This window comes from Capsicum annuum, chromosome 9, assembly GCF_002878395.1.
Source record: "Capsicum annuum cultivar UCD-10X-F1 chromosome 9, UCD10Xv1.1, whole genome shotgun sequence".
Classification (NCBI taxonomy): Eukaryota; Viridiplantae; Streptophyta; class Magnoliopsida; order Solanales; family Solanaceae; genus Capsicum; species Capsicum annuum.
The window spans coordinates 209,448,024-209,460,966 of NC_061119.1; the positions used below are offsets into that span (position 1 = coordinate 209,448,024).

At 31.5% G+C, this 12,943-nt stretch overlaps 1 protein-coding gene across 1 annotated transcript; it reads left to right on the top strand.

The window, feature by feature from the left end:
* Window positions 1-9,002: 9,002 nt before the first annotated feature.
* LOC107846955 (terpene synthase 17) lies at window positions 9,003-12,492 on the top strand. Its single transcript, XM_016691231.2, has 8 exons — window positions 9,003-9,058; window positions 9,649-9,767; window positions 9,853-10,132; window positions 10,216-10,579; window positions 10,728-10,946; window positions 11,080-11,218; window positions 11,496-11,744; window positions 11,927-12,492. Exons 2-8 carry the CDS (start codon window positions 9,684-9,686, stop codon window positions 12,218-12,220), a joined length of 1,629 nt encoding a protein of 542 aa, XP_016546717.2. The 5' UTR covers window positions 9,003-9,058; window positions 9,649-9,683; the 3' UTR covers window positions 12,221-12,492.
* Window positions 12,493-12,943: the final 451 nt, after the last annotated feature.

Sequence of the window (12,943 nt, forward strand, 5' to 3'; positions counted from 1 at the left end):
TTTGAAACATTTTATTTTTTTTAAAAAAAAATATAATAGTGAAATAAAACATAGAAAAGCAGAAATCCTTTTCATAAGAAATGAACAACACGTCTTTTTTAAATGGAACAATACAACCTTAAAAAAAATGAAGAAGGAGACGAAGCCTACATCGAAATGGTTAAAAGTAGGAATTAGTTTAGTGGCTAATTATAGATAATTAATTTTGGGTGGCTTTTATGATGAAATTATTTTAGAGTGAAGTACTATTTTTGTCTTTTTCCTTAATTAAAATGAATAAATTACAGACTAAAATTCAAACTAAAATGTTTACATTATGCCAAATACATTTAAAACCAGACCTTAGAAAAGTCTTCCATGCATGAAGACTTTGTAATGTCACGTCATCAAAGCATGCCATAATAAGTAGGTGTTGTATTATTTTTATTAGGAAAAAGTCATCGTTTTCACCTTAAATTATATCCGAAAAGTCCAAGTAACATCTAAACTATTGGAGTGATCTAATACACACCTATACTATATAAAAGTGAAATTTTCTACACCCTAAATCTGACGTGAAAAAAACATAATTATTTAAATAAAATAAAGCACGTTTAAAAATAAAATTAACAAAAAAAAATAAATTAAAAATTCCCCTCCCCCTCCCCCACCCCCAAACTACAACCCCATCGAATCGATGCCAATTTCACTAATTTCAAAATCTCAAAACGAAATTCGAATCACTAATTTCAAACTAAGCTTAAATGAGCTCGCTGAAATCCAAATTGAATTTATTGTTTTCACTTCGCCGGCGTTCCGACAAACTCAAACGGTGAATCTTCCCTTTCCAATCCCAATAAGGGTACTGGTACCACCGTCATTACCCCTTCTTCCTCATCATTTTTAACAAACGTCATCACCACAAAATTCAGCAATCCAATTTCAAAATATCCAATCAAAAATCACAAAACCCAGATGAATTTTCTCTAATTACTCAACAAATTGATCACAATAGCAAAATTAAAAAAAAAAATCAAATGAATTTTCCTTAATTACCCAATAATTTGATTACAATTCCAATAAAAGATCACAAAATTCAGATAAATTTTGCTTAATTACTCAACAAACTGATCTCGATTACAAGCAAAATTTCCAAAATCAAGAATTTGATTACAATTTCAATCAAAAATCAGAAAACCCAAATGGGTTTTCCTTAATTACTTGACAAATTGATCTCAATTTCAAGCAAAACTCCTAAAATCAAGAATTTGATTACAATTCCAATCAACATGAGAAGCTAGTCTCAACCAAAGGATCTTCCTTGATCTATAACAACGACACTAGATCCTCTAGATTGCACCACCAATTACTCCATAGATCCAATAATACAAGTTTCTTAACTCTATGGGAATTTAAATTGAATTAAAAACAAGATAATTTGTGAAGTCCCTCAAGACTTATGAATCCACACAACGCGTCAAACTCAGTCAAAGCCAACGCCATCTCAGGTTTAACTAATATTGTTAATAAAGGCGAATTGAAAAAAATTAAAGTGATTTTGTGTAAAGATACACATTATATATACAAAAATTAGAGAAATACATTGAATGTTGATGAGAGAATGATCATGAAGAAGAGAGAATAATGCTAGATGACAAAATAAAAATAATAAGAGGATTTTCATATTTTTTATTATTTTTTCGTATTATGCCAATGTGGCGCTGATGTGGCAGGCACATGTAAAACACCACACCATATGCAAGTGGTATAATGCTTTACAGGGTGTAGAAAATTTCACTTTTATATAGTATAGGTGTGTATCAGGCCACTTCAATAATTTAGGTGTTACTTGAACTTTTCGGGTATAATTTAGGGTGAAAACGATGACTTTTTCGCTTTTATTACTCCAAATCTACTCATCCTATATCGACGGTATCATGCATCCACAAACCTCTAAATCATAGTACTTTCAATAATGGTGTCAAATATGTGGCTTGGGTTGAATATCAATGAGTTAAAATAATTTGGCTAAAAAGTTACTTAGGTTGAAATAAATTAAATTGAAAAGAGTAAGTTGTTCAAATGATAAGCACTCTTTACTTCTAACCTGAAAATTGTGAGTTCGAAACATTAAGAGAGTAAAAGAGGTAAAAGCTCCTAGAAAGCGGTCAAAAAATGTAACATAAAAAAGGATTAGATTGAAATGGGTTAAAAATAGGACAAAATAGAAAAAGAAATTGACAATTTTTCATGGATCAATTTGAAATAGTGTAGTCCTATAAAATGATATTTGAAAAGAATAAAGTGTACACAAATCGTAAAACTTATCTCTATCTCAAAGATAATGAGACTGTTTTTTTATGGACTCTCGATTTAAAAAAAAAATTAAAAAAAAAAAAGTAATAGAAGACAAAAGTACAAAAATAATAAATAGCAATAATAAAACTATCATATGGTTATAGATTAGTGATTATAACAAAGATAAAACATGATAGTCAAAATACCCGAAATAAACGATAGTAACATAAATTGAAGAATAAGAAGCTATATATTAGAATATAAATAGGAATAAAATTACCATATAGAATCCTGCTTGGAAAATGATTGTAATGTAAAGTATCTATAAATAGGATGTCAATGTAATAACGAAAAAGAGACATATACCCTCAAACTATAATAAATGGTATGTATATATCCTCCGTCATATTTTGGGTACACATATGGCCTATCATTAATGAAATTATATATATATATATATATATATATATATATGTCCCTCACACTAACGGTAGGGGTACATGTGTACCCAAAGTATGATGAAGGATACATACATACTATTTATCATAGTTAAGGGGTATATTCATCTCTTTATTATTTTAATTTTTTTATTCAAAATAATTAACTCAAAACCCACTTCTCGATTCAATTAACCCACTATTGGACCCGGTCTCAATTAAAACCCCAAATATGCCTATCTAAAAGATGTATTTTTCTCACCTCTACAACGATATACATACACAATACAATAACACCCACTACTATATATCAATTACAAAAAAAGAAATTCATTAACTCATAACACCCCAAAATAACACCAAATAAATTGAACTCCTCACATTCAGCAAAATTCCATCAAAAAATCCCTATCCACCATTGATTAACATCACATAGCCATCGTCTCCGTCGAACTGAAAATACCACCGATGAATCATCACCGCACCCCCAGTTCTGGCTACCTCAAGCCTAATTTTCATTTCCTCCAACTAGTGAACACCTATTAACTAGCAGCAATGACTAATCACTACAATTTGATTGAGTTCATGTTTATGAGAAAAATAGAGAGAGTATCGGGTTTGAAATAAAAAATAGAGATCGGGTCGAGTTGGTTTGACATGAGGTTCGATTGATTTATTAGGCCGGGTAGTGGGTTTGGATTAATTATTTGGAATGAAAAAGAGACAAATATATCATCGAATTATGATAAATGGAATGTATATAAACTCTATCATAGTTTTGATTCACATATGCCCCTACCGTTAGTGTGAAAGGCATATATGTGTCATTTAATTAATGGTAAAGGCATATGTGTACCCAAAATATGACAGAGTATATGCATATCATTTATTATAGTTTGGAGGTATATCTATCCTTTTTCCGATGCAATAATGTTAATACAACAATTCAATAATATTCTTCTCTTATATTTCTCATATGGTATTTGAGCCTCTATGATCTTAGACCCGGCAACTTCAAAACTCATGAATTTACCCATCCATGTAACGTAATAAATATGACCCTTATAATAATGTATACTAACAAGAGAGAGTTGTTCGGATGGTAAGCACCCTCACTTTCAACTCTAAGGTTGTGAGTTCAAGTCACTAAGGGAGCCAAAAGGGCAGAAGCTCCTACGGAAACGTAAAAAAATAAAATAATATTTTCTCTAATTCAAAATAAATGAATTGTTGAGCAATTTTTCAATGGCCAAAATAGATGAATTGTTCATTAGGCATGTTGAAAATTTCTTTCAATTTTACCCTTTCATTTAACGAGATTCTTAAGTACTCCACAATTTTATAAGAAAATAATTTAAGAATAATTAAAAGGGTCATAATGAAAAATAACCTACAATTTATGTCCTAAAGTATTTTTCTTAAGGAATGTGTCATATCACAATAATTCATTTATTTTAGATTTGAGAGAGTAATTTATACTCATGGCAATACTAGGAATTTCTTTCTTAATATAAGTCCAATGAAGATATGCAGGTCATCAAAAAGCCAATAATTAGAAAATTTGTGATATTTAACCGCTAAAACATAATTTGATGTCATAGAAGAACTTATAGATAGGGTTGAGCATATTTTGGTTCAAACTAAAAAAAGTAAAAATCAAAAATCAACCGAAATTTAATTTTGGTTTCGATTTTTTTATTTTCAAATCAACTTCAATTTTAAATTTTAAAAATTTGGTTAAACGATTTGATTTTTGATATTTTTTTAAAAAAAATCGATTAAACTGAAAAATTAAAATTATGTAAATAATATATATTTTATTATATATTATTATTATTATTATTATTATTATTATTATTATATATTCAGTATAAATATATAATAAGTAATCCAAACTTATACATAATGAAGTTATGTATTGTAATACCCCGTAGTTGTGACGCTCTATTAATGCGTTTAAAATGACCTTTAGGACCCCCGTAGTGATGGTAGACCATGTGTAGACGTTGTGGGAGATGTTGGGGTGTTTTAGGACCTCATAAATTAGTGTACGTCGCAAGATGGGACCTAAGCAATGGTTGTGCATTGCATTGTCATCGCCTACTGCCACTGGAAAAGCTAGGCAATGGGCCATGCGCCACCCACCTGGGAGCTAGGCGACGTGCAAGGCGCCGCCCACATTGTGGATATACTATGGGCAAGGCGTCGCCCACCTTGTGGCTAGGCCATGGGCTGGGCGCCGCATGGCTAATGCATTGCGGTATAGGGACTCTGTTTTTTGTGTTATTTAAGGGCAATAAGGTCCTTTCACATTTCATAACCGCCTCTAAACATCTATAGACGGAATTAAAGTCCTTTTTATATGTTATTTCACTACTAAATTCCTAGTTCACCTTTCTTAAGCACAAGAAGAGAAAAACACCCTAGGGTTGAGAGATTAAGCCTCAAGAGTCAATGTTTCTCAACGTTTTCGCCAATCTAAAGTATGTGGAAATATCCTAAACCTCATGGGCATAGGTTTAATGTTCTTAAACAAGCTATAAAGAGTATATATTTATGCGTATGAAATAAGTTTCGAAAGAATTGATGAATATGAATTGAAAATTCTGTTTTATGATGAAGTCTTGAGAAATTGTGGTGTTGTACCCTAAATTCGAAATGTTTTCATGTGTTCATGTGATCTTAAGTTTGAGAAGTTAAATGAGAGCATGGTTCATATAATTACATCTTTTATTATGAAACCAATTATATTTTTACATATTGTGGGTTGATTATACAGATAGGTAAAAGCTCGAGTTTAAAGATTTACTGTCATGTGTGAATTGTACTGTTTTTATGACTAAATGAGAGGGTGTTTTCCTTGAGTTATAAATGTTCATGTTCCAAATAGAGAATTGCATGTAATTGATAAAAGAGATGACCATCGTAGATAGAGTATTATAGAGAGAAAGTGTTTTGTTTTCATGTGCTTTTGAAGTATGAACTTTCGCCTGATTTGTTTTAAATCTTTTGGGTGGTCAATAATACGCTTTGAAATAAGAAGGGCAGTAGAGATGTTGTGGTATGAAATGAAGGACTTGCAAGTCTGGGTATGACGATACCCTATTATGATGTGCCCTAAACAGATAAGAGAGAAACAGTTATAAGAAGAAAGCATGATTTTAAGAGTCTAAAATAGGGCTTAAGAGAGTTAGATGGTTACCCGAAGAAGGCACGAGTTCAGATAACTCATAACCCAAAATCGTTATTTGCCAACGCGGGTTTTATGTTATCCTGAAATAGGGGATTATACGTTGGCGACAACCTTGTAGTGTAATAGAGATGCAGAGACTCCAGCCCTTATGACAAACTTGGGTTGGGGCTTGACAATCGAGTCAAGGGCGGATTTCATATAACCTATGGAATTACAGATTGTAGAGTGTACTATCTAGCTCAGCAGAGAAATAAAGAGTTGAATCATGATTACAAGAAAATGTTTTGAAGCTCATCAAATTATGTCCATGTGTTTTCAATTACCTTATGCTAAATTGATTTATGAAATGATCTCACTTATGTTGTATAAAATATATGTTATTTTTTTGGATTGTTCTACGTATCAGTACCTTGTGTATTGACCCCCTATATTTCATGTTACTCGGTATAGTCCCATAGTCCATCACATCAGCATAACACTTGGGATATGACACAAATGGGTGAGTCATCTATCTTTCGAGAGACATTTAATTATATGTCAAGTCTTTCAGTATATGGTCCAGTCGGGGGCTTTGTTCCGGTATAGATAGTTAGTTTTCATTAGAGGCTTCGTAGACGAGAGTTGAGTATTGTATTGTCATAATTTTCTTGACACAGTTTGAATTATAATGAATCTCCATTGAATATTATTATATCTTCCATACTTTGATTTATGTATGGATTATGCTTATGATTACATGCTAAAGGATCTCTCGGGTCTTCATGGTTCGGAATGTTCATCGTGACCAAGGCCTTGGCTCAGGTCGTGACATGCATTATGTTAAACTTACGGTTATTTATTTCATTTCATACATGTTGAGTTATTTATATTTAGGGATGAAAAATAGTTTTAAAAAAACATATTTTTCTAAAAAATCATCAATTTTAAATGACCATTCATGACAAAAAAAAGCTCAATACTTTAAACTTCAAAATCAAAATAAATATTTGAAATAACCAAACCGAATTCATCAATCTAAAAATCAAAAAATCAAACTGATATTAAGCAACTAAAATCGAACAAATCGAATATCCACACCCTACTTACAGTTAAGTCAACTTTATCTATATGCAGCTTTAGAGAACTTTTTTTAAAAGATCCTTTAAAGCCATTAGTTTTTTTCATGAAGAAAGTTGAATTTGGGTAGGGGACAAAGGATCCAACAAGTCAGCTCACTGGTGTCATCTTCCATGGCAAAGTGCCATCCTCGCAATGGAAAATATTCTCGTCCTCTAGCTTCAGGGAGAATTATGCGTGAAACTTTTTTCTTGAAAAGAGAGTAGAATCTCTTTTTTTTTTTTTTTTTTCAAATCTATGTCCAATTGGGCAGAGCTTCCCAACAATCCGATGGCTCACATTATAATTCGTGGGTATTAAAGAATGAAAAAAATTCCACATTGATAGTTAGTAAGATGTATGATCTCTTTATAAGAGTTGAACAATCAATCCCCCTTTTAAGCTAGATTTTGAAGTATAAGTTAGGTCCAAGACTTAATTTTATATGGTATCAAAGTCAAATCCATTCAAACTCTCTGTTCACCGATTTGAGCTCCCATATTATACTATTCACATTGTTGGAGAGTGCTAAGAGTCCCACATTGCAAAAAGGATGGTCCTTGGTCTTCTTATATGGACTTGGAAAAGGATAGGTTCTTGGTATTCATATATGGACTTGCACAATTCTCCACTCATGAGATAGCTTTTTGGGGGGTGTGAGTTAGGCTCAAAACCTAATTTTACATTGTATAAAAGCCTCTATGATCTTGATAGAGAATTAATAAGATTCAGCTGTCCGTGGATGACTATAATTAACCCATATATGTCGTCCATCTTGCCAATGATCCTGTTATAAAACGATTGGATCACCGTGCTTCTTTTCAGTGACTATTTTCTCATGTCTGATTTGCATAGCACCATGCTTTTTTTCGATAACTATTTTTTTCATATTTGATTTGCATAGTCCCGTGCATATTTTTTTGATTACTTTTCATATTTAATTTGTGTAGTATTGTGCATCTTTTTAGACTATTTTCTCATACGTGAGTTGCATAGCACCATGAGTCTTTTCGGTGATTTCTAACATCTAATTTGTGTAGTTTTGTGCATCTTTCTAGCGACTTCTCAAATTTGACTTGCATAGGTTCGGACCATCATTCCGATCCTACTCATATAGTTTTTCTTTTCAGTAGGATCATGTCGTCATTTCGATCCTTTCAATATAATTTTTTTTTTTCAGTAGGATCATGCCATCATTCTGACTCTACTGATAGAAATCTTTCTATTTTTCAATAGGGTCATGTCATCATTCCGATCTTATCCATATAATTTTTCTTTCTTAGTAGGACCTTGTCATCATTCCGATCCTATTTATATAATTTTCTCAGATTTGTGACTATTTTTTCGCCATCAATCTAATACTTCAGACGTGATATATGAGCATGTTCCAGGTAGTTTTTTGGTGATTCTTTTTGTTCAAGATTTACTCATCTCTTGATTTAAAAATGACTCATATATTTTATATCAATTTTCGGTAATTTTTCAGTGACAGATCTACTTTTCAGCAATGTTTACTACTTTTTCAACCACCTTTTCAGTTTGTTCCTTTTCAATTGAGGTCTCCGAAACGTTCGGAGCAGTCCGTATATCAATTTTCTTGCGGGTGATATCTTCATCAAGCCCCTCATTGATTCTCATATTAATTACATTCATAACATGTTTGGTGCACCAGTTTGAGAAGGAGCGTTAGAATACATTCATACAAGTAAAAATATGAATAACTTATAGAATTCCACTTGGAAAAGAATTGTAATATAATATTTTATTTGAAAAAAGATTGGGATGTAGTACACTTTCATAAGGGCCTCATATGAGTTACATCACTGAACTTACACTCCAAGCTGTATTTTATCTTGGACTAAATTTCAGTCCAAATTTAACTGGCTAAGCTAATAAATAGGCAATTTAATAATCAATTTAAATTTAAATGGATTAGGTGGATTATAACTCGACATGTTTAAAGCATTATAAATAGGAATCGAGTCATAAGCTTTAGTACTATTAAAAGTAAGTTGATATCTTTAATTTGCTATTAGGCAGTTAGGCAACATTAAAGGTATTCCTTATTTTTTCTTTTTTCTTTTTTTAAATCGAGATCATTTCATTTAACAGTTTAATTTTGCAGAGAAGTAGCTTATTAATAAGTAGATTAGTGGAGTACTATTAACTTTTCTTGTAAAGTTACTAATAGTAAGTAAGGATAATCTATTCAAAATGCTTAATTAATTAGTATTTGTGGAGATGATCCTAAACTATTCCCAGTAAATATAAGTTAATGAAATCTTTGCTGTTTGGTGTAAGAGCACAACTTATGATATGTGAATTACACGTAATTAGTACACAAGTTCAAATCATGCCATAGATAAAATTTCGGATTTCGATATTATACGCCACTAACCGTCTAACCCCAGCTAGGTGATTTCTTGATCATCTAGCAAAGAGTTAATGGAACTTTTGAGGGTTACATCATGCCGATGTCAGTGGTAAAATAAAAAATTTCATCAAGGATATTCAAAATTTAATGTGCAAATATATAAAGTATTTTTTTTTACTTATATATGCATTATAATTTTCTATATGCAAAATATAATTTTTGATCATGTTCAATTGACCACTGGCTGGCCCTAACTCATGTTATTCAAACAGTACTTGTGACTCATTTCAAAAGGAGAAGCTGAAAGATGGAGCTTATAATCACACGTCGCGCAGGTAATCATCATCCTACCATTTGGGGAGACCATTTTCTTGCGTATGTTGATCTTCCGGTAAGTAAATAAAATAAATAAATACATTTTACATCATCAATATACAAAACAAATTCATACGAGTAACATATAGATTCCCAAATAGGGAGCCAATGAGGGGGAAGAGAAGCAACATGAAGACCTAAAAGAAGAAGTGAGAAAGATGCTAGTGATGGCTCCTTCAAAATCTTTACAAAAGCTTGATCTCATCAACACAATCCAATGTCTTGGTGTAGCATATCATTTTGAACGTGAGATTGAGGAATCATTGAGTTATATGTACACTCATTATGAAGAATGGATTGGTGTAGTTGATGGTCATGACCTTCATGCTATTGCTCTATGCTTCCGGTTACTTAGGCAACAAGGTTATTATGTTTCATGTGGTAAGTATCGTTCAAAGTAAAGGATGAAAAATATAGGTTTCATGAAAATATGATTTGTCTAATTCGTTCAAAATTTGAAGCAGATGCTTTTAGGAAATTCACTGATGATCAAGGAGATTTCAAGAAAGAATTGGTCAACGCCGTGCATGGAATGTTGAGCTTATATGAGGCAGCACAATTCAGAGTACATGGCGAAGAAATTCTGGATGAGGCAATGAATTTCACCATCACTCAATTGAAACTAATTTTGCTTAACTTGAGCAATTCCCAGCTTGCACAACAAGTCAATAACGCACTAAAATTTCCAATTAAAGATGGTATGGTGAGGGTAGAAACAAGGAAATACATATCATTTTACCATGAAAATGAGGTGTTACTAAACTTTGCCAAATTGGACTTCAACATGTTGCAAAGGTTGCATAAAAAGGAGCTATGTGATATCACAAGGTAACTCACTGCCTACACCTTCACCTTGTTTGTAAAATTATATTATGTTCCAACTTCAAAATTAAGTATTCTTTTCTTAATATATCAGTTTAAACTAAATATTGCTTTAAGTAAGCGTGTCTACTAAAAAACACACAATTTGTTGTAGATGGTGGAAAGAATTGGAAATAGTGAAATCATTACCTTATGTAAGAGACAGATTGGCAGAGGCTTACTTTTGGAGTTTAAGTGTCTACTTTGAGCCTCAGTACAGTATTGCAAGGAAATTATTAACAAAAATTGTATGCTTCCTTACCATTATTGATGACACATATGATATCTATGGGACATTGGATGAACTTACTCTACTCACCGAGGCAATTGAAAGGTAGTAATTGTTTCTATCATACACACACAATACACATATATATAAAACAATCTTTTTATCATTGACGTGTTACCAGTAGATATATATAATTTGATTGTATTTAATTTGGTGTTTGTCATATATCTATATGTAGGTGGAACATTGATGCTTCAGAACAGTTGCCATTATATATGAAGATTGTTTATCGCAGTCTTTTGGATGTTTATAATGAATTTGAGAAAGAATTGGCAAATGAAAATAAGTCATTTCTAATCAACTATTCGATAATAGAGGTACTTATTATAAATATCCTAAGAAGATTTGAATCTAGAATGCAATGTAGTGTTATTATATACAACTGTTAGTTTCAAACATCTACTAACTTCCTAACTAACTACACGTGTTCTTTTACCAATCTACTTGAACTAACTTCATACAAGTTGTAATCAACTAAATGAATTTTCACTATATGTATCATTCTATTAAGGTTCATCACATTCCAATTTTTATAACTGATCAATTATCAAACTAAACCTTTTAGGAGGATTTTACTATTCTTTTTTTTTTCAGATGAAAAAGGTGATAAGAGCTTACTTTCAAGAGGCAAAATGGTATTATGAGAAGAAAGTACCAACAATGGAGCAGTATATGAAGAATGGAATTTCATCAGGTGCTTTCCTATTGCTAGCAAATACTTTTTGGTTTGGCATAGGAAAAGCAGCAACTACAGATGCATTTGATTGGGTAGCAACTGAACCTCCAATACTTGTTGCTGGCTCTCTCATTGGAAGATTACTCAATGATCTTATATCACATGAGGTACATATTGTTGTATATGTAATTATTGAGTTAATTTATTTACAATGATACTTATTTTATACTATGAGTATGTTAAAATTGTTCACGCACCAGACATTTTTTGTCCATTAGACACTTCAATTTTAGTAAATGTCTACCTATTAATTTGTCTTTTATTTTATTTGTTTATATTGTGGATGTAGGAAGAACAAAAAAGAGGAGATGTAGCTTCTGCTGTTGAATGTTATATGAATGAATATAGTGTCACGAAGAAAGAAGCATACATGAAAATAAAGAATATGATAGAGAATTATTGGAAGGTTTTGAATGAAGAATACCTCAAACACACTGGCATTATACCAAAGGTTTTGCTCATGTCGATAGTTAATTTTACAAGAGCAGTAGAGTTCTTATATAAAGATGAAGATGCTTATACTTTTTCCAAAAATAACTTGAAAGACGTCATTTCTGCGATTATAATTGATCCTATCATCTGAATCGAGAGTTTCAAAATGGAAGAGGAGGAACAAGAAAATGAAGAATCACATTTCTCTAGAATAATGCTTATATTTGGATAAGTTAATTAAGAATTGTTCAGTTACTTGTATTACTAGTATAATAATAAATAAGTAAATAAATAAATAAATATTCCCATGTTAAATTTTGCATTAATAGACAGGTGCTTGTTTCTACGTTAACAATATCCACATGAATTATGTTGTAAACATCGTATAACTGTTGTAAGAAATAATAATGGTTGTATGTAATGACATATTTTGTGAATATTTGCTTTTTATGTTTTTCTGACCATTTTGTTCTTTTTCATAGTTGCTACATGTCGATTTTGAGATTTGAGGATGATTGACATGGTGTTCGATGCAATCAAAAATATTTTGGATGAGTTTGAGAATTTTAGGGGTTTCAAAAAGCCATATAGTTGACTTCGATAAAAATTTAATGATTCGAGTTCCAGATGGCAATTTGGACTACTCGGCAAATTCAAAATGTCGAATTTGGATTAATATCATGGTTGGTTTGAGTTTGAGGCCTTTATTTTACATTTTGATTCTTCATTTGGAAAATATGGGAAAAGGGGTCGTGGAGGTTAATTTATTGAAAATAATTTTTTTTCAAAAATGATATTGTCCAATCTAGACCTTGACCCACGTGGCTTTAAGATGTGCCACTAGGGAGTAAGACATATTTACTTATATATTCAA